We start from the raw sequence: 23,093 nt of genomic DNA, 5'->3' as shown, positions 1-23,093 counted from the left end.
AAAGAGAAAACATAAATGAAATAATGAAATTGTAAGTCAGAACTGGTTTTAGTAGCAAGGACATAATTTCTCTTTCAGTCCCAATAATAAGTATTAGGGCTTTGTGCCTAAAACTGCATCTGTCAACGTCCAACCTGGAGCTGGAAATCCACAGAATGCACTGAAAATTACATTTTCAACTTTAACCTGAGAGGACAAATTGGTTCTTTGTGTGTATAATTAACTGAAGAGCACTAATTGAGTAGGTCGCAGTCATCTTTTGGAAGTCGGTCGTTTTTGTGCACATCGAGTTGTAAGAATTCAGCACAACAATGTGTTTCATCCGCCCACTGATGAAATTCTGCTTCATACAATCAAGCAGCATCAAAGTGTTTCACATGCACATCATTCTTTTGGATTGTTGTCTTTAGAAAACATTGGTACTGTGAAACAGCTCCGTTTACTCATCTGACTTTTGCATCCAAATGTAAGTGCTGTTTCTGTAGAGCAACGAAGATCATGGGACTTAAAGAGCATCCGTCCCTTCAGGCTTTCTTTAAACAGCATGTTGGCACATTGATTCAAAAAATACACTCAGAGCCATCTCCACCTGGAATAAAAGCTGCTGCCCTGTGGCAAATTTCTGAAGGTCCCTGGATAACAAACATTCATTGGTGTCACTCAAAGCTGTGATTTAAAAGGGCAACACTTAGGAGGATTTCTGCGTTGTGTTGCTGTTTTCAGCAAAAGCAGCTCTAATGTCATTTTCTTTAACATGTGGAATGTCTGTCATGTACTGTGCCCACAGGGGCTGCTGCTGAAAACGCTGTGCCAAAGGATGGAGTAGAGGTAGAAACGCACTGCATCCTGCTGGTTAGTATGAGGTTGTACTTTAGCTTGTTTGTAATGTACTATACCCAAACACGACTGTCCTCCCTTTCCCAGTCCCCCGCTGACCTGCGCTCACATAGTTCTTTATGTTCCACTTCTTACACTGAACAACCACAATTTTATTCATTGAACACCATCTGAAACCATTTTGAGCGACATCAGAGCATCAGAGCTCATCTGATTCCACTTTTTAAAACAGGCTCACTGTCGGTGAAGTACACGTAGATGTTACCTTGGCAGGTTTTACAGTTGGCGTTAGACATGTAGCTGTGGTGTCCTCACAGAAATGGCTGTTGAAACGTGTGTGTGGGCCAGGTTGGAGGGTTGAGGGTGGAGGGTGGATGACGTCAGGACAGGACCTTTACGGTGGCAGATGCTGCCTCGCTGATGCACTCAGGCCATTTTCAGAGGGCAGAGTGTCAAACAGATAGGACGGGAGGGACCGGCGTCTTTTAGACCTTTCTCTCTGTGCTGGTCTGTGACAGCGTGTGGCTGCGTAACAAACACATCCTCCTTCAGTCTCTCATGTGTTGTTGTTACACAGTTTTGTCTTATAGGAGATGAAACAAAAGCACAGCAGGCACATCGAGTGTAATCACTCAGACTGATGTGTGGAAACGGAACAAGATGCACTACAGTGAAAATCCTGTGCTGCAGCCTCCCCACACTCGACATGTTTGATCCCACTTGAAGCTGTTCTATTCGATCATACAGTGGATTATTTAACTGTTTCCCAATTATGTTGTGGCAGTGTGATCACAGGCTGCATTTAAGGACCCTGGAAAAACGTGTCCTGATTAAATTTGTACAGACACAGCCCTGCACCCCATCACTTTACAACATGTGCCATAATCCCATGAACACGAACAATCCTACCTGGAAGGTCCAATCAGGCAATCACCCTGTGCTTGAAGACCTAATTCATCCCTACAGTCTCCTGTGAACACCCTAAACTCACAGCCCAGATAATATTATTCCAGTGCCCATGGATCCAAACATAATGCGAGCCAAGAGGCTTTTGCACCCTGCATTTAATTAAAATAATCTTTTATTAGTTACTGCAGTGCTCATAACTGTAATGTGTCTTTGATGACTCACTAAGTTTATTTTCATCCCATCAGGTCCCAGCTGACCTCTAAAAATGATGTGCTCCCATTTCAAAATACAAACCAGAAAAACCTGACTTATCTGCCAGCAGACTCCTCTCGACTGAAGCCTCGAAGGGATTCAATTGAATAATGCCACTGATCAAATGACGTACAGTAAAAGCTGCTTGTGGTTTCAATCACATCATTTCAAGAGAGATCTTAGGGAGCAAACACGAAGACTCAGGGAGACGGGATAAAGACGGTAGGGCGAGTGAAGTGGCTGAGGGCAAATTAATTTCATCCCTCCTCTTTTATGTCTTTGTGTTTAATCCGTTTTAAAGTGCACAGGAGGGAAGAAGTAGCAGTGAAAGAAAAGGACGAGATGACCAGAGAGAAGAACAGATTACCTCTCCCCTAACAGGTCCTTCTCAAGAGGAAAGCTCTTCTTGTTCATGTGCATGTGACTCATAAAGTCTCACTTCACATCTGACATGAAACGTTTCTCGTTCCAACTCATTAAAATGTGTTTGTGTCCACCAGGTGAATCTAAATCCAATATTTTGTTTTGGTTTCTGCCAACTGATGGAAATGCATGACACGACTTGCTGCTGTAACCGTCTGAGCAGGTAGTCGACTGGGACCTGCAGAAACCGACACCGTGTGAAGTTCTGGTTCAGACACTTCACAAGACTCCGGTGCCATTTTACAGGAATAATTACTTAGCAGGAGACATTGTCTAAGGCTAAAGTCAACAATCGGGTTTCTTCAAACACATACTGTGCAAAGCTTGATAAGAGAGTCTCCCCAATTCCACCTCTCACAGAAATGACGGAGATAAACAGGCGGCTTCTCTCTGCTGGACACATGCAGCGTTTGTTAAATGACCTGCACATGCAGGTAGATGCACACCACTAAACAGGGAAACCTCAGAAGAAGGAGGATGCAGGCTACAGAAAGGACGAACAGCCGCTGATGTAGTGTGTGTGAGAGCAATTACTGTCTCAAGATTGGACTGCCTCTCGCAGCGTACCTCTCATCTGTCCTTGTTTGGCTTAAGAGTCAGACGTCTATTGATGTTACGCTCCTGAACACACTCCCAGGGTCAGATTCCAAATAACATTTCATTATTGTACAGAACAGAACCTGAGCAAACGCACACTCTTCAAACACAATATACAATTTTCATGTGGCTCAATTCAGTCGTCTCATTTTTCGTCTCTCTCCTCCATCGTCTCTCTCTTTCAGTCCATCTCAGAGATTTTGAGCTCATTATCGCAGTAAATTGTTCGGAGTCACTCACAAGTGGTTCACCGCCTCTCTTCTCTCAAGTATTTTCTTCTAACTCAGTCAGTTTATCTCATTTGTAAAGGTTTCTGAAACAGCTGAATGGGTGATTAACGTTACAGGAGGACATGACTCTGGACCGTTAAGACTGAGACAAACCGAGTCCACTGGGATCAGTTTAAAACCAGGTTGACAAGCAGAGAAACTGGCTAAATGAAATACACCTGAAAGAATGTGCCGGAGTTGTGAGGAGGCTGTTTAATGAGGAGAGATTCAGACCAGGTGTGTAGGTCGGTGGAGCACGAGGAGAAACTGCAGGTGAAAAGTTCCACTAGGGGGGAAACCAGGTAGAGAACAAGAGGAGGTGAGGAGAGAAAAGGAAAAGGAAAGAAGAGAGAGGACAGACAACAAGGTTACGTTTGTTAGGAGGAGGAGACGAAGAAAGATGGAGACAAGACAAGAACCGAAAGAGGAAAACGAGAAGGAAAAGAGGAACATCTCTGGAAAGTCTGTGTCTGTTCCCGTGATGTTTTACTGTATGTTAGTAAGTGTAGATGCTCCTCTGCTGGAATATCACACAACAGCTGTTTAAATCCAGCTGAATTATCTTAATAAAACATCTTTAAACAAACATCTTCCATCACAATTAGCTCACGTTTCCTTTTTAATGAATAAATAATTGGATATTTAGCTCCATTAGTGAGATTTTAGGACTTATCGCATCTTTGATGTCTGCTGTGGGGGCGTTGATTGGCAGGTGTGACTGACAGTCGGCCGCCTGCTGCTCTCTCTCTCTCTCTCTCTCTGTCTCCAAACGGTGATGGTTCCATGATCATACAGTAGCTGCGTGTTTCTGGTTGTTTCCCTGATGACGAACGTGGAACAGCAGCTGCCACAGTTAAGCTATTTAAAGAAAGGTTCCTATGGCTGATATGGGAGTAGATGACGTATTCGTTTAGGTTGGAAGACTTTCTATCAACTATAGATCTAATAAAACCCTGATGGTAGCTGGAGGTGTCCCCTCAACCCCTCACATTAGAAAACCACACTTGTGAGTATGTTTAAATAAATATTTCTGCAGTGTGAACAGGGTTCGTTGACTCGAGAACAGTTTTATTTCACTATTTAAAAGCTTCTTTGCTGTTCTACTTTATACCTTTGTACTCTACCAGTTTGTCTGGAACTTACTTTCTTTGCAGATTAAAATTAATAACACAAAATTAATTCTGATGCAGTGATTAGTGTGGAGGGTGGAGGGCTAATTAAAGTCATTGAGCTCCACCTTTATCAGCCCTTTTTCCTCCAGCTGTTCTCCACAGCGAATCATCTGCCTCCATTTCACCCTGTCCTCTGCATCCTCTCCTCTCTACATCCATTCAAATAATACATCAATAATCAGATGATATAATAGAGATGAATCAGACTGGTATCCTGCAGGATGAGTAGCCTACTGTGTTTTCCTGCTGACATCCTTGTACTTCAGTAAAATGTGAACAGAGAACTTGTGACACTGAGTTCTGACTCGTTCTTCTGCTACAGGAACAAACTGTTAATGCTTATGTGTTAGAATCAACATAATCTTCTTCTGTGTGAGAATAAAAAAGAAAAGAACATTGCTTGGGTGCAGTCACTCTTCAAGGGAGCATCCTCCCTCTGTTCCCCCTCTGCTATTCCCTGGATGTGGCTCCTCTGTGCTCTGCAGACCGGATCGCACAGGACCTCACAGTTTTGAATGATAAAGCTCAGAAATAAAAAACCGTCTCTCTGCCTCCACAGCAGATTTCACTGCGCAGTTTCTCCTCCTCCCGACAACAAATTGCACAGATCTGCACACACACACACACACACACACACACACACACACACACACACACACACACTCACATGCGCCTCACCACCGTGCAGAGCTGGAACAACCATCCGACGCAGCCGCCGTCTCTGGACGCAGACACCGCACCGACAGCTCGGACAGGTGAGTGCAGCTCTTCCTTCTCTCTCTGCGCCGCTTCTTGTTTGTCTTTGCTCCTTAAATCGAGTCACATGCAGCTGGATGTCACAGCTGTTTCAGGGAGGCGACAGGAACCAGATGTTGCAGAAACACCGCGGACGGATGGTTGGGATTAAAACTTGTTCCGATTATTCAGCTGTGTGGAAATGAGACTAACACACAGACATTACTGCAACTTCAGCTCTGAGAACAACAGCTGTGCAGAGGAATCACCTGAGCAGCATCATTGTTGTGGCTGTGATAACTGGATGGTCTGAAAGTTCCCTGGTGGATTTCACCTTGGCTGAAATCAGAATATTGATGCTTCTTTGATTGTTGCAGAGGTAAAAGCAGATTGTAAAGACTTCCTAAATAATGGAAAGGTCCTGTTCAGATGCATTTCTTTGTCTTCCTGACTGTAAAGAAAAAGACCAACATGAAAAGTTAGAACTCAGTCATGCTTCACATCCCACAGGTAAAAACAGATTGACTGATGATTTGAGGTTATCTATAATTATTCCTTTGTCTTTTTTCACTGACATTTTGAGACTAAATGATTAATGAATCATTTAACGACCACCAATGAATCAGCACTGACATTAGTTGCAGCTGTGAGAAATAATAGTGTCTGCAGATGCACCAAAAACAAATCTGTCTTTAAAATACTAATGTGTTATCATCACATCTGTGTGTGTGCAGATCACCTGGACACCTGTGGCTGCTTCATTTTCCATTTCTGACTCTTCATGTCATCAGATTCAGACACACGTGTTGCATTTAGACGCTGGTGAAATCTTTTAGCATATTCATGCAGAATTTTAAAATATGAGAAGTGTGTTTTCACCCGTACGTTCAGGAGCTCATAATGTTTAATGATCCATGTAATCTACATCATCTGCACGATGAGAACTGTATTTGTCTGGTTTGACACTGGTTTAGAGGCAAAAAGCTTTCCCACCTGAAGCACTGAAACAATAACGTGATTAATTAATTAATTAATTAATTTACTGTTCTAAAACTATTTAGGTAATTAGTTCATTAATTAAGTCCACGTTTGTTGCAGCTTCAACCTAAAATATCGCGTTTCAGCTTCTCTTCTTTGTGTCAATCATTAGAAAGATGATGTTACCTGAGGGGATGAGGTTAATTCAAGTTTACAGAATAATTAATCAAGAAACAAACAACACATTAGTGGGGATTAGTCCTGCTTATTGTCAAAACAGGAAACGTCCGTATGTGGCTGTGGTTATTTCTGTGTCTCAACATCAATATCAGTCGATCACAATCTCAGATCTTCTGCTGCTCAGCTCGTTTTCAGGTTGGAGCTTCAGGTGGAGAAATTCAGTTACTGTTGAGTGATACACAAAACAACACGCTGCCCCTGTTCTTCATATGTGGCTGGTGTTGGGTGGAGGACACAGCTAATGATCTGACGTGGTCCCAGAGCTGCTGGTTCTCCCACATTCTTACATTTAAATGAGGTTCCAAAAGGAAGTCGATCCCACTTGGTCTTGGACGTTTAGGAGAGTTTTACACAATACAACTCATACATGGAGCCTAAAAACACATGTAGACGTGTGTTTGTGAGAGAGAGAGGCTTCCTGCTGCCCACTGTCTGTAGCTCGGAGGGTGTGGACCCTCACTGGTCCTCCCTGTTTTTGTTGTCTCCACATTTGTCTTTAAGATAAAGAGGAAGCTATTTGCACCAAGAAGTAACTGTACACCAGCAGGTGACAGGAGTCTGAAGTAGAGAAGAAGCTCTTCTTCTGCCTCTATAAACAAACAAACCCTCTCTCCTCTTTTGACATTTAGACGTAAACTACAATCCTATCTGACAGATGATGCACCTACAATAATCATACTAAAGGCTTTTAAAAGCACATTGTTTGTGTTGGACTCCTATTTATTGACATATTGGAGAGTAGAGCCCTATTGGTTAGTAAAAGTAGAAATAATATAGTAGTAAAAGAAAAAGTAAAAGTTCTGTATTTAAATGTGGTATTTTCTCCATATGTAGTAGCATGAATGAAGTCTCTGTGCTGCAAACAAAGCACAGGTTTGGAGCCGATTCTGGATGGAAAGACACAGATGAGGTGACTGAAGCTAACAACGTGTAGTTACTGCAGCTGTAAATGTTTTAAAATATCTCAATCAGAGCGACTGGAGACCAGAAGCTTCTCACTCCACTCACTTAAATGAAATCACTTCCATAATTAGCGCTCCGGTCGTTAAGTGAGTTCTGCCCTTTAGTTTCTCTGGACACTGATTCAATATTGTGCTGGAAGGAAAATAACAAAAGAGGGAAATTTCGTGCTAAAACAAATTTGAATACATCAATTTAAAGTGACTTCTCTGGAAAGCTGGAACCTCATCCTGTCGTCTGGAAGGCTGCATTTAAATCTGCTGCTTCGGTCCACGAATCCTTCTGAGGTCGATCTGACTGAGAAGAGCTTCAACACAGAGTTGACTGAAATGTGAAAACTCTCATGTGAGTCACAGATCAGAGCAGATGTTGCCTGGTGGGAGCTAAACGCATGACAGACCTGTCAGGTGTGACTGGTTCCTCCACGTCTTCTTAGTTTCTGGTTCACTGGTCTGAACTTTGCCTGCAGGGCTGCCAGCTTGTCCTTTAGCACGTGTCCTGGTACGAGAGACGTTCAATGATCCTTGTAGAAAATAACAGAGATGGAGCAGGAAGGTCCGGCTCACTGCTGTCGATCTGAACTGAAGATGAAGATCCTCTCTGCCACTCTATCTGGAGATTTAAAGCTGCTTGTATTACTGTGTTTTATCTGCTGATTTGTGTTAAATACAAAGTGCCTCTGTGTATTTCAGAAGAAATCCTAAATTGTATTTTAGAAATAGGATATTCTGCTCATTAGGCTTTAGAGGAAAGAAACAGAGGAGCTACAGTATAAATACACAGGGAGGGCCAAATATTTAATGAGAGCCTTCTGGAAATTACATTGATGAGAAAGTGAAATGAATCCAGGTCTGTCATCATTTATTTACTGTGCAGTAATCAGGGAACTGCTTCACTCAACTTGCAAGATGCAACCTGTAATTTGCAACAACAAAGAGAGTTGATTTCAACACAAAACTCATCAAAGTTAAACTAAAACTACATTTGTGATCCATGCATCAGGGATCCTGCAGTTTGTGATTAGCAGTCTGTGATGAAACAAGGCGCTGGCACCAATTACAGTCTGTGTGAGGAAGCTGCTCTCGCAAATCACTTTTGTGAAACAGGCCCCAGAACGAGAAAAGTGTATGTGTGAGAAATAATCAGCAGTGCAGGACAGACTGAAGTTAGTTTGATAATCACCAGATGGACGTTGGTTTAACTCGCTCTGTGCTGACAGCTGATGGGAGGTCCACGTTAAACTACGATGTTGTTGCATGTTCTTCCATTGTCTTGTAGAAAAGATCCAGGTCTGTTTTAATTGAAGGCTGTATCCTCTGCAAATCCTCGTTTGTCCTCATGAAGTGCATAATTGGATATGGCTCTACAAAGAGTGGACATCTAATTACAGTTTGAGCCAGACGTCGTAGTGTAATGTACCTACTCACTTTTCAAGAGGAGATATTATTCAAACTGAACTCTACGTGTCAAGTGGTGAATAGGTATAATAAATGTCATTTAATGAGCCTCCACCCCTTAGAGCAGCGAGCGTAATGATTTTACTTATTGTAACTGGGATGATGACAGAGCTTTTAATTTAAAGAGAGAGAGTAAAAGACAACAATGGCAGCAGCTAATGAAGTTCCTGTTAGAGCGTGTCAGTGGGAAATAAAAGAGGAACCACATCTAAAGGTATCGCAGGGACGGGAATCAGGTTTCTATGCAGGCTGGTATATTATATTTAATAATGGTGTAAGTTTATGTTAGTAGGAAAGAAACTTTAAAACAGGAAGACAGTGAATTTCTGAACAGACCAAATGAGCCAGTCTTTGTGTGACTTAACAGAGCATTAGCTGGTTTTGGTTCTGGTTTTGGTAGTGAGAGAGCTCCCGAATGTAAAACAGGCTGACAGATAAAATAGTTTAGGTTCAGGTAACCAAATAAACACAGCAGGAAACTTCAGAGTTGACGTTTAGAGCGCGGTTTGTGGCCAAATGCATGCAGAGTCAGACGGGGCAAACACAGGAGCAGAGTCCAGAAAGACAAACCAAGAGCCAGAACAAGACCAGCACCCCGTCCAAAAAAGGATCAGACACCAGAATCCGATGGCAATAACCAGGAAAACTCCTGGCAGACAGTCTGGCAGAGGGGAAGGGGACACAGGCTGGAAGATACAGTGAGGACACTAATTGGTGAAGTGGAGACAGGTATAGGAAGGTGTGGCCGAGCCAGGTCGATTAATAAGTCCAAAATAGGTTTGTGTGTGAAGTGGAGGAACAGAGTGAGCTTGACTGGTGGCAAAATGTGGAACTCTGCAGAGACAATAATAGTGAAGAGTCATAGAGTTTGAGAGTCACAACCCTGCATTAAATAAATAAATTATTTGAGCCACTAAACTTTTGTTTTAGAACCAGAACCTCCAGGATTTGAAATAGGACGTTTCTGAGAAATAAGGTGTCAGATAGAATCGGACACAGCTGCTACTTCACGGTGAGGTCACCGGTTTGGCTGAGCCTCCCCAGAATAGTCGTGCATGCTCAGACCTTCTGTGAATGATCTTTTTTATAACAGTAAATGCACAGAAATTAGAGAATGATGCGTAAGTGTAAATACATTTGAATCAATCACACCTCAGCTAACAGGAAAAATGAAGATGTGTTTAAAAGCATGACTGCAGTCATATCAAATACAGTTATTGATTGTAATTCCTTTATCGCTGTTTAATACAACAGGTTTTTGATCAATGGTAAAAGTTTATTTTTGTATATTTGCATTTCACAGAAAATGGGTTCAGTGCTGATTAAATCCTCACTAATTGCATTTTTACCCATCTACTGTGTGTGTTTAAGAGAATTGAAGCTCTTGTCTCGTGTTCATTGGTTTAATGGTCGGCAACCAAAATAGCATCACACTGGTTTGTGTCAGGGCTGTACCAGTTGGATGTAGACTGACAAGTGGGAGGTTATAAATTGAATTACCCTAAAGGAAGGACATCGCTAAATAGTTGTGTACTTGTGTGAAAGGAATCATGTGTTTGATCAGAGCTCTGAATTCTCCTCAGTGCAGAAATTCTTTATTAAATAAAGTAACAGTGCTCTTCAGGCAGAAATCAACATGTTCTGATATGAAGAAAAAAACTGTAGCACAGAGAGTGTGACAAAATGTGTACAGACCATGAATGTGTCTCAGAGAGATGTGTGCCAGCTCTGAACAATGGAGAACGCGCTCTGCAAATAAAGGTGGTGAATCGAGTCTGTCGCCTCACATCAATTCCTGCTCAGTCTCACTCTTGTCACCAATATGTCTGTTAAATTGTAATTATACATTGGCCACTGGCTCGTAACTGATCGGTCTGCGGTACAAAAGAAAACATGCATCTAATCTGTGAAATTCAGATCTGCTAGGTGCTAATTTGACTCAGGCTCAGTGTTTGTGTTTGCTGCCAGACTCTCGTTGCCTCCCACACTCTTAAACAGATGAATTGAAAGTTTAAACTCCCCAGAGATTTGATTTCAGTGAGTCTGTCTGCAGCAAACGGACCATCTGTCCAGGATTTACCCTCCACCTTTTGCCCAATGCATGTTGGAAAAACTTTGCTCACTGGAACAAATGACAGCATCAGTTGGTTCAGCCAATATTTAAAATTGCACTAATCAACATTTTAACCAGTGTGGTACTAGGGTGGCAGTAGCAGTTAGTTCAGTTTAAAATAATGTTTTTAGCCAAATGTCTCAATGAAATTCGACTCACAGGTTTGTACCAACTCTGATGATGCCCTAACCTAATCCTCTAGGGCACCATCTATAAAGTTTGTCGTTATCATTCATTGTCCCCGGATGATCAGTCTTTTACTGACTGGTGATCTTCTGATTTTTACCTAAACTAACAACCCGATAGACTAAGATGTTAAACATGGTAAACATTATAGGATACCAGTTATGAGTATATAAGTATATTAGCATACAGATGCTAGATTTAGCTCAGGACCAGCAGTACCTAGGTACAATCTCACAAAGACAATAGTAAGTCTTGTTTAACCATGTCCACAGTCTGTCAGGAATCAGGTCAGAAACCACAGACGCTACAGTCAGTACATGTCCACTCCACCAGCCGTGCCACTGCTGCCCGTCAAACTACAGCTGGAGTTTAGTTAAAGACCATAGTAGGTGTCATTAAGAAGGAAAACGTAATTAGAATGTACCACATGTCCAGTCACCTCGACCTCAACACAATTGACCTCTCTCTGGCTTTTTATACAGAGGACACACTTGTTCCTGCACTGACATTGAAAGTTGGCATTCAGCTTAAACTGTGAGGTGCAGATTCACCCAATATAGATGTAAATCTTGGGATGCTGTGGTGAGAAAATGGTGATGCAGCTGTCAGGCTTTTTGTCTGCACTGTGCAGTCATGCATGGAATAAAAAAGGTGACTCAATACTTGCAGCATATCTTCATTTTGCAGATTGATCGCTGACATGAGCGTTTGTGAAAGGCTCGTCACGCTTCTCGTTAATAATCGACAGCGTGGGAGGATTGTTCTACTTATTCTTCTAGTCATTTCCAATCTATTTATAAAGAGGGAAAGGATGGATGCAAGAGTGACTGATGGCACAGCCAAAAGTGTCAAAGCCGAGCATCAGTCCAAGTGTTGACACGCTGCTGGATGCTGCTCGCACACCGTAGTAAATAAATGTAGTCTCACATCCTTTCTCAGTCCGTCTCTCTCTGGTCTTCTGGGCCAATTAGGCAGCTCATCAATAAACATGTGTTATGAATATGGAACGACTACCGTTACATCAGATCTGTGTGTGTGTGCGTGTGTGTGTGTGTGTGCGCGCCTGTTTTCCTCTGTCTGCCTTTCACATATACTCAGACTGATTCTTACTTGGAGCTCTGACATAATACCCTCTAAATTAACTCGTGAGATGAGGGCCAGAGACAGTGTCAAAGTCATGAAGAGGATTACTTTATAGTCCTACTTTATCTCCCCTCTCCCTCTTACACACCCCACCTGTCTTCCTTTATATGTTGTGATACAGTTATGGTGATTATCAGATTATAACAGGGAGCAAAGGCCACTAGCTACCAGGGCTGCTTGCCCCCTTGGCAGGACCAGTCTGCCAGGCTTTAGTCCATGACTGACCTGCCATCTGCTGGATGAATGGCTGAGCAGATTCTTCCTGTCTCTGCTCTGCAGGCATTAACACACTCCCCATGTCGGGCTTCAGGAGATCTGCCGAAGATTTCCAAGGGCTAATACCTCGAGGATGAAACCTGATGTGAAGATCAACGCTATTACCACAGCGTGAGGTCCCTGTGTGAAAGCTGATAACATGAGACACGTTGGAACGTGGCATTGCATTTGATGGAAACATCATTAATCATCATGAGCCCTCCCTGTGTAACCAGGAGGAGGACAGGGGTCCTCGTTCATCACGCCGTCATGGCAACAAACAGAAATGAACACTGGAAACTAATCTGATTTGCAAAAGTTTGCAGAAATCAACAGAAGGTCCAACATGAAATCTGTGTTATCAGAGGGACAAGACACAATCAGAGAGACTCCTGTTCCCTCTAAAAATGAAACAGTCACTTCCACATCTATTTGCATGCTAATTCTGTTTATCTCTCAGCTGTTGGTAGATTGAGCACAGATTAGCACCTTGCAGCTGCCTTTAGCAGTGTAACAAACACCCTTACAATCCTCTTTCACCCAAAACAAAACAATAATCACATCAATGAGTATTAAAGCAGTATTATTTTTTGCCTAATTTGCAGTCATGCCAGACTAAATGGTTTTATAATGAAAGCATCAAAGCAATTGGATTCAGAGGCTTCAGTATTTGTCAGACTCGATGTGAGATTTATTAGTGCTGCGATTAAGATCGGCTCAATAGTAAACAATTTTTCGAGGGATTAATGTCACAGACTTGTTTTAAAACCAGATCAGGCTGCCAGCAGACCTTATTCAGATAAGCCTGTGACTCTGGAAACTTTGAAGTAGCATCAGAGGAGGTGGGGATGGTTGTAACCAGAGAGGATGCAGTTGTTGACGAGTATCTTGTTTGATCTCCAGCAGCCTGTTCTGCTGTGTTGGATTGCATAAGATAGAAAAAAAAAAACAGGAGAAAGAGATAAGTGTGTGTGTGTGTGTGTGTGTGTGTGTGTGTGTGTGTGTGTGTGTGTGTGTGTGTGTGTGTGTGTGTGTGTGTGTGTGTGTGTGTGTGTGTGCAGGATCATTGCTGTGCTGTTTGCTGAAGAAATCAGGCTGTGTATATACTCCCACGGTTTTTGCATGGCGTCCAGATTGCAATCACAAGTGACTGAAGGAGACGTTAAAGGACTTTGAAATTAGTGTTTTCGACTTGTGCATTATAATTTCATCTCTCATTCTTAATGCTAATGTGTCATTTCAGAAAAACCCTGACTATATATCCTTTGTATACATAAATCATAATCAGGTTCAGTCCTTTATGAAAAGATACAGATCTGTACTCGTTGCATGTTTCAGGAACATAACAGTCTGTCCAGTGTGATGGAAAGTGACAGTCAAATTCAGTCAGAGCAAGAAGTGTGAATGTGCCATCTGCAGCAATGTGCCAAGCACACAAGCAGAGATTTTCCTGTTCTTTGTGCCATTTTGTCCTTGACTTCGTCCTCTCCTGCTATTCTTTGCTGGAGCCGCTCTCTCTCTCACCCCTCCCAGCTCCGTACGCATTGTGTGAAGTTATTCTCCCGCCAGCTGCAAAGACACTTTAAATCCTAACAGACATTAAACCTCAAGGATCATTTCACCCACGCTGTCCAACCGGTCATTTCAGCAATCTGTGTCCTGCAACGGGGCAAAGACAGAAGATGCTGCAGGTCCACAGGCAGTGTTGTCTGCATACTGTGCGTGCAAAAGTCAAAGACGCAAAGTAAAAACCAAAACTAAAAGGAGCAGCTGAATCCTCAATGACTAGGCAGTTCTTCTCTTTTTCATTTTAAAGTAAGCCATGATGTAATTTAATCCAAAACGGATTAAGTAACACTGGTAGCAGGCTGCCCCAGTTCCACACTCAGAAAACAGTGAAGTTATTTATATCTCTGCAGCCGTAACACTCACACTTTACACAAAACACGGTAACAGCGCCTTCGTCTTCATCTCTCTTCATTGTCGATAAAGGTAAAAAACACTAAAACATTAAATGCTATTGGCCTAAACTAGTGACTTGAACCTGTAATACATTCAATTAAATCAATACATTACAATCAAACCATTTCATTTGGTAAACAGGTCGGTCATAGCTTATCATCCAGCAGAAGGTGCAGCTAAGCATCTACTGTAGAGGATCTGTCCATGTCCATCCTCCTTAACTGTCCAATAGTTGATCTGTCTCCTCTCTCTGATCTCCTCACTACCCTCGTCTTTCTAAGTTATGTCCAGCTTTGGGTACACAGCCACTATTTTAGCCACATCTAACATGAATAAAATACTATAATGTATTCTGAGTCCCACAGAATTATTTAAACTGCAGCAGAGGTTGAAGTGGCAGAGCCCTGGGCAACCTCTGCCCTCCTACATGTCTGTGAAATTTCATGTCATGTAGGTTACTGGATCTCCTGATAATTAAAACAAATGATGCCTCTTAAGTTCACTGTTATGTAATACAGAGGTTTGCATGATACCGGTGCTTGTGTGTTTGTCTTCAGCTTCCCACCATCCTCACATGCATTGTAATATATCAGTGTGGTTAAGTGTGTTCATATCCCAACGTGAAAATATTTACATCTTTGACAAAACTGAGTCATAAATGTGCAAAGTACACTCTGTCTTTGTGTGGTTTTGTTAAGATAATATTAGCATTAAGGTTAGAATCAATAGTTATCTTTAGTTTTGGCAGGAACTAACAGTGAATAAACTGTGTGAGGTGAACTAGAGTCTAGAATTACACTTAACTTGAACACACAGGCAGGAAATACATATTAATAAGACTCAGTGTGACTTCTTGACTTCAGAAAGTGTATATCTGATGATCATCCTCCGTAAAAGCACTTAGAAATCAAACTGTATTAAAAGATGCACCACAGCTCGATTCACATGCTACTCTGAGCTGAGTGTACGGAGGACACTGAAGTTTAAATCAAACAACCAACAAAAACCCAACATTACATTAAAATGAACAGAAAAATCAAACATTTACTACTAAGGTCCCATTATCATGTGGAATAAAATGCCATTACATGGAATTTCAGAATACATAACAAAGACTGATTTCTGTATAACAAAAGATTTAAAGTTGCATAAACATAAAAGCTTCAGATTCCAGTGCTGATTTAATGTTTTCACAGTTACTGTGTTTGATGGCATGATTTACTGTAATTCACTGTGAAAATAGTGTGAAATAATTCACCTTGTACCCATTAAATGCACTGTTTCTTTTACTTTTTCCACAGTAAACACTTGTTTAATTTCACATTTTTAACTTTTACGTTGCGACTGTGTTGAAACGCCTGCAGGATTATTGTCCTCACAGTTGTACAGTGCAGTTCCTTCAGGTAAACAGACATGTGTGCGCCTGCTGGTGCAAGAGAGACGGAGCAGGGAGACAGCGAGCTTTTTGATGAGTGTTACCACAAGCGGGCGGATGGTGCAAATGAGTCAGTGTATCTGCGCTATAACACCTGCAAGTGTGTGTCATTCTTTGGCTGCCTGGTCCCTCGGGGCCCATAAAGGCTGTTGGAGGAGAAACTAATTCCGAGTGGGAGAGACAAATACAGATCTCTGGAGAGGGAGGCTGGCAGAGTGAGCGGAAAGAGCACCTGTCAACCAATTGTATCCATGTCTGTGTACGTATATGCTAATGTGAGTGAGGGTTTGATGAGTGTTGTAATCAGTGGGTGAGCATTGTGCCAGCAGGAGAAGATGCTGCAATGTTTCTTAATCAAACAACTCTCTCAGAGCCAAAAGTTGCTTTGTTGTTCTGTTGGAAAGAAGCAAAGCTGAAGCAAAAGGAACTTTTACGTACACGTATCCATCAATTTGTAATTTATGAGACATTTTGACACCAACGTCCGTGGAGAACCTGAAAGTGGAACTGTCACTGCAGCTCTCGATAAAAAGTGTGCTGATATTTCTTTGTGCACTGATTTCGGTGAGTCTTTGCTGCCTTCAGCTGTCGAGCTCTTCTCTCTGTGCAGCACAGAGTGTGACTGTTCGGTGGCTTTGAAGTGAGCAGCCTCTCAGTCAGGGATTCAGCTTTTCTACTGAAAACACAGCACTTATGTGATGAATTCAACCGTCAAACTCAATCTCAATATTTCAACGACTAATTCTGAGTTTGTCCCTGGTGAACTGGACTATATGAGAAAAGACAGGAAGTGTTTTGATCGCACTTCTCCGTCACAGTCGTTCCCCTACACAGCCCCTCTTCATTTCCTTTCATTGTCTTCACCTCTGACTGCTTCAGTTGTCCGCTGAGAGTCCTTCACCTCATTCATTATTCTTGTTTTTTCCGTCCTTTGCAGGAAAACGTTGGTGCTGAGCTGATCCACTGGGATCCTGACAGTGAAGGAAAAAGAGGACAACGTCTTTATTTGACTCTCTCCTCAGTCACAAACATTCATCTTCTGCAAATTGCTTAGTGAAGGTCTCAGCACAAAGAAACTGTAAATCAGCTGCTCTCCGCTGTGCTTTCCTCATCCTGGCAGTACATATTTACTTGTTGGAGAAGTTCAGCAGCAGCCTCAGGGCTCTGGTCCTGTTGAACTCTGACCCCTCTCATCATCCTTCCCCTTCTCATCCTCACCCTGCCATGTCCAACGACAGCAGCCTCCCCAGTATGTGGGAGGCCTCTGATTGGGCAGAAACATCCCAGTGCCCACCCTCGGTAGGCGGGGCGACTTTCTTGATCGTGGCGTACAGCGCTGTTATAGCAATTGGGTTGCTTGGAAACGCAGGCCTGGTGTTCATCATCGCCCGGCAACAGGAGTTGCGCAATGTCACCAACATCCTGATCGCCAACCTGTCGTGCTCAGACATCCTGATGTGTGTGGTGTGTCTGCCTGTTACCGTCATATACACACTGATGGACCGCTGGGTGCTGGGAGAGGCCCTGTGTAAGGTTAGTGGACCACACACACACACACACACACACACACACACACACTCTGTTAACATGGGCTGTTAAACCTTACAGTCCAAGACAAAAGCATTTCTTCTCTACACACGATTCTTTGAAACTACTTGAGAGGTTAAACATGTGGATGCAGTCCTGCAAACAGAAAGATTTGTTTTCTAAAACCATAAAAAGCAGATGATTCATTTCAGTCTGACTGGAAAAGTGTGTTAAAATTTCCAAATCTAGTTCAAGTGTGTTTGTCTTTGCCTGTTCAGGTGACTCCTTTCATTCAGTGCATGTCAGTGACAGTTTCCGTCTTCTCCTTGGTGCTGATCGCTCTCGAGCGTCACCAGCTGATCCTCCACCCCACCGGCTGGTCCCCTGCTGCAGGACACTCCTACCTGGCTGTGGGGCTGACGTGGCTGGTGGCCTGCTTCATCTCTCTGCCCTTCCTCTCCTTCAACATCCTCACTAATGACCCATTCCAGAACATCAGTCTGCCCGCTAACCCCTTTAGGTGACAGTCTTTTATACTTTATTAGGCCTCTTTGTGTCTTGGGGTTGTTTTCCATCTTTTTTTGGTCTGTCTCTGTCTGTTTTTGATTGGTTCACTCCTTATTTTGCATGTTTTGTGTACGATTTCTGGTTATTTTTCATAATTCTGTTGTTTTATGTATCCATTGGGTTGTTTTTCCTCTCTTTGTGATCATTTTGCATCAGTTTCTGGTCATTTTACCTATGTTAGCTTTTAACTTTTAACTAGCTCAGCAACTTCCAAATAAGAAATATATCACATGTATAGAGGGTCTGACATGAGACCCTCTATACAGGATCTACCCTGACCTGAGGCTGCGTGATAAACAAAGGTCCCCTATACATAAAGTTAGTATTAGTGCAGACACTGTCCAACTATTTTCCTCTGGAGGTGTCAAACCTGTTTGCCCTGATGTGTGAGGTTTTTATAAGGGGTGAACTTGTTCATTTCTTCCTGCTCAGACAGTGGCTTATTGCACACAGGGCAATTTAACTGAGCTCTAATTTATCATGTGCACAGATTCTTTGCAGATCCAGAATATTTAAATGAAACCCTAACCCTAACCACAAATTCCACAGTTCAATGTCAGACAAAGACTCGACTGCACGTCTTACTCCACATCTTTTCTTTGCTTCTTGTGTATCACTCTTCTGCCTTATTCTAATAAGCTAAGACAGAGACCTAACCTGAAAAGCACAGTTTAATTTCTAATTTATAGAGAATATGTTCTGTTGTTGTTCTTCTGGGAGAGCTCCGCGATGTTTCTGAAAATATCAGCAGATACAGATGCTCTTACGCCCAAGAGTCGCTCTTAATAAACACAGCAATAAAAAAGGTTAACAGACCTCGAGCATCGACAACCAGATAATGATTAATGCTGTATAATAAATAAATCATCACCCAGTGTGGATATTGTTTTACTGTAAAACAATATTAGGTCATTTAAAACACACTGAGATTACAGTGTATATGTGTTAATATGGTAATTACATGTTTTAGTGCATTATCCACTCCATTTGAAACCTAACGCCTCTGGTGCTTTGTGGCACTCAGCTGTAGAATAATTCATTGTTTCCTCCTTGTCGCTCTTCGGCCTCCTACAGTTCTCCACGTTGATCCTGGTGTTTTTACACGTTGCTGCAGCTGATTTGGAAACATGTAGCTGCTGAATCCTCTGTGACTGCGGATGTTGTGGGATCCTTGACTTTTATTCTGAAAAGCTACCAACTTCCCAACCCATCCCATTCGTCTGTCATCCTGTTTAGACGTGGAACACTTTGTTTTGTCACCGTGTGTTATTTAAATGTTCCTACAGCTTCGTTCAGAGCCACGGCACTCACACTCACACAGCACCTGATCCAGACGAAGCTGTGTCAGTGAGTTAAAAGGTGAAGACAAAGAGGAGCCAATTTTCTCACAGCCTGGACGTCTGATGAATTTTAAAACTGACTTTGATGTTGAAGCCTTGAAGGCCAGACTCCCCTTTTATTATTTGAAAAAAACCACATTGATTTGGAAACATGTTAGACGAGAATAAGGAGAGGAGTAATTTACTGTCCTACATCAGAAAATTGAAAATGAGACAAACTGTGGTTCGATGTACGACGTCTCAACAAAAATGTATTTCCTCCCAGATCTTATAATTACGTTACTTTACTAAGTTAACTTAGGAAAGTTCAGTTCATTGATGTGTTGTTCTGCTTCATCACAGCCAGCTCTGCTGTGAGGAATTTAACTGCAAGTGATTAGCTAAGCTACAGTACTATTTATCAGGGTACAGCAGTTAATTGAAGCTCATTCTTTGATTACTTTGTTAGCAGACTAAAACTAAACCTGCCTGTGGTCTTACTAAAGCGTCTGCAGCCTCTGTGTCAGATCAACTTCAGATCACTTTCTTATGGCTGATTACATCAGCAGTTTACTGTATAAATACCTTTTACAGTAGTTTCAAGCAGCTGCTGCAGGCGTCAGATGAACATTTTATCAATATTTAGGTGAAACAAGAGTCAGATCTGACTAATTTATCTCTTGTATATGAGCAGCAAACCTCTGAAACACTGATGAAAAGATTAATGAGATGCTGAGACTGACATCAGCACAGCAGTGCTGTCTAACATAAGTGTCACAGTGAGGAGGTTAATGTCATATTCAGTCCTCTCTCCTGTCCTCTCTGTACTGTCTAAGGGATCATTTGATCTGCATGGAGCTGTGGCCGTCAGAAAAGCATCGTCTCGCCTACACAACATCGCTGCTGCTCTTCCAGTACTGTTTGCCACTTCTGCTGGTGCTGCTCTGTTACCTCAGGATCTTCCTACGCCTGAGACGACGCAGGTCAGCGTGTGACAGAATCATATTCTATTATACCAAAATAAAGTTTTGGGGCATTCCTATGTTGTGGTATAATGCTGCCTTTGGTTTGCAGTGATGCTTCACAGGGAATTAACTGATTGACAATTGGGCTCCTGCTGTGTTGTGCAGGGACATGCTGGAGCGCAGCAGGAGGACTCGAGGAACCCAGAGGATTAACGTCATGCTGTTGGCCATCGTCATAGCCTTCGCTCTGTGCTGGCTGCCGCTGAATGTCTTCAACACGGTGTTTGACTGGCACCATCAGGCTCTACCCAACTGCCAGCACGACGCCGTCTTCTCTGCTTGCCATCTAACAGCGATGGCCTCCACCTGCATTAACCCCGTGGTGTACGGCTTCCTCAACAGCAACTTTCAGCGGGAGCTGAAGTCGACGCTGCAGCGATGCCAGTGTGGCAACCAGACAGCAGAGAGCTACGAGGCCTTTCCTCTCTCCACTGTGGGCAGCGAGGGCACAACGAAGGCCACGTCTCTCAACAGGATGGGATCAGTGTGCATTTCCTCACCTAGACCCGAGATCAGCTCAGCAATACCAGCAAAAACGATTCCGACTAACACCTGCTGAGCCCTGCAGGACTCCCGTCTGATTAGCGGCTGGCAGGCAAATTGCCTGTGAGTGGCTGACAGCTGGGACAGTGTGCAACACACTGATCACAAACAGCCGTCTGAGAGTCTGAGGCGAACGAGCAAGACAAGTAGTGCTTCAAATTTACTGCATTGCCAAAACTTTCCTGATGCAGTGGGGCAGCTCATTTCATTTGTGCTGACTGGGCAGAAACAGGAAAAGATAAAGAGGCCGAGAAAGAATTAGAGTGAGGATCAGTGAGGATCATCCAAAGATGCTTGTATTTGTAGCGCACATTTCATACCAGCTAAGGTTAAATATTGTCTGTAGGATATGTTGCTCAGAGAGATCAGGAGGAAACTATTGGACACAAGCTTAAAACGACAGCAGACAGTTTGAAATCTTACCTGATAGGAAGTGTTCACCTGATATGACGATTGTCTCAGTCCTCGATTTTCATTTTATCCCATTGTTTTCATGTTTTTTTACGAGCAGTAGCTGTATGAGATGGAACTACAAGTTAGAATAATTACTATTCAATGCTGGTACCCAGCAACATAGCAAGATCATATTTTCAGTAAGGTATGTAGCCTCCTGTTTTTTCTGATGGGTTCACGACATAGGCTGGAAAATGGTCTTTATTTACCATCAATGTTGGGAGCTACCAGGTTACACCAACTTATTACTACCTATCTAGCTAATTTAAATCAAATGGTTAAAGACTTTTACCAAATGATATTATCTGGAAAGAAAAAACTTTACAGCTAAAAACAGAGAGATGTTTTAAAATGAGGAGGTTTAACACCATATATCATATACATGTACTCCCTGAAGCTAGAAACATAGGAAGCAAGTATAAAAATCAGTGGTTTCTTAATAAAGACACAAACATAAACATAGTTACTGAGCAGTTTTTGGACTGGGTTGAACTGACTGATAAGAAACTATAGGTGATGGAGAATTGAGCGTATAAACCTGAAGGAAATGGGAACCGCTTGCTGACACATGTACATGGTTTATTTGTAACTGGAAAAGTGTAAATGATATAACAATATAGGCTACTTCTGATAAGCATGCCTTAGTGAGCATTTGTAAAGTGTAGTGGAGATTAACGAGGCTGCTTAACATTAATGTGTTATAAACTCAGACTCTTCACGTTTGTGATGATGAATATGCTATAATCAATATTCAAACATATGAATGGATCGTGTCCTCTTAGAGCGGCTGGGTTACAAATACAATAAAGTGTGTGAGTGTGTTGTTATTACTGAAGCCCTCTACTCAGCCTTACTGTTCTGAATGAAGCCAAACTTTGTCTGAATGTTTCTAATACTGAGGCCTCAGTATATCTCGTAGCAGTTATCGGACCTAAAGACCACCAAGAGTGTCCAGGGTACAACTCCTGGTTTTTCTTGGTTCATGGTCCAGTTCCCCGAATCTACTTCCAGCTCAGTTCATGTAATGAACCCGTGGTCTCAAAAACAACTAACACATGTTGTGTCTTCAGTGTAAACTGTCATCTTCTTTCTTTTCTGTTGAGTATTCACTGCATACTGCTAAAAATACTCCATAATGTAATGGACCTTTACAGTATCCACTTCAGTTCAACTTATTTCCATTAACAGCTTCCTTTTGGATTTGCTTCTTCATTTACATACATTTGCAAGAAAAATGTGATCTGATCTCCACAAAGTCACAAATAAAATAAGCCCAGTATTATACGAGCTGTTAAACACAGCTGTGATCCTCCATGTCTTTATTTAATACATTAGTGTTATATATTCATATAGAAGTAGAGGGATGCAGCAGGACACCGTTTCATTATTATCCTCCATTACCTTGGAGAAGTATTTGGGACACCGGGCAGTTTAAGTGTGTGTGTTTAATGAGTTTGGGTCATTTTCTGTTTCTGCTGAATTCTCTGTCAGCTTCATTGTGACCATGACCATTAAACAGGATGTGTGAAATATGTGTGTCTAGTTGTCTGGTAAACTGGAATTTGGACTTAAACATTGAAATTGGAAAGAAAAATACATAAAAAGAAAGACATGACATTTTAGCAAACCGAGCTTAGACTATAGTGAAGCAGCAACAAACATGATGTGTACCAGTTCAGTTCATCTATCTGCAGCAGGTGGGTGAACTCGGAGTCACAGGTTGGAGCTAATTACAA

At 42.2% G+C, this 23,093-nt stretch overlaps 1 protein-coding gene across 1 annotated transcript; it reads left to right on the top strand.

Annotated features, from left to right (window-relative positions):
- Positions 1-17,055: 17,055 nt before the first annotated feature.
- On the top strand, positions 17,056-22,778 carry npy8ar (neuropeptide Y receptor Y8a). The gene is made up of 4 exons (XM_026355802.1): positions 17,056-17,456; positions 17,729-17,970; positions 20,173-20,319; positions 20,467-22,778. The coding sequence occupies exons 1-4, from the start codon at positions 17,148-17,150 to the stop codon at positions 20,918-20,920; spliced, it is 1,152 nt and encodes a 383-aa protein (XP_026211587.1). The 5' UTR covers positions 17,056-17,147; the 3' UTR covers positions 20,921-22,778.
- Positions 22,779-23,093: the final 315 nt, after the last annotated feature.

The sequence above is a fragment of the Anabas testudineus genome, chromosome 12 (assembly GCF_900324465.2).
Source record: "Anabas testudineus chromosome 12, fAnaTes1.2, whole genome shotgun sequence".
NCBI lineage: Eukaryota > Metazoa > Chordata > Actinopteri > Anabantiformes > Anabantidae > Anabas > Anabas testudineus.
This window is presented reverse-complemented; position numbering and strand designations above follow the sequence as displayed.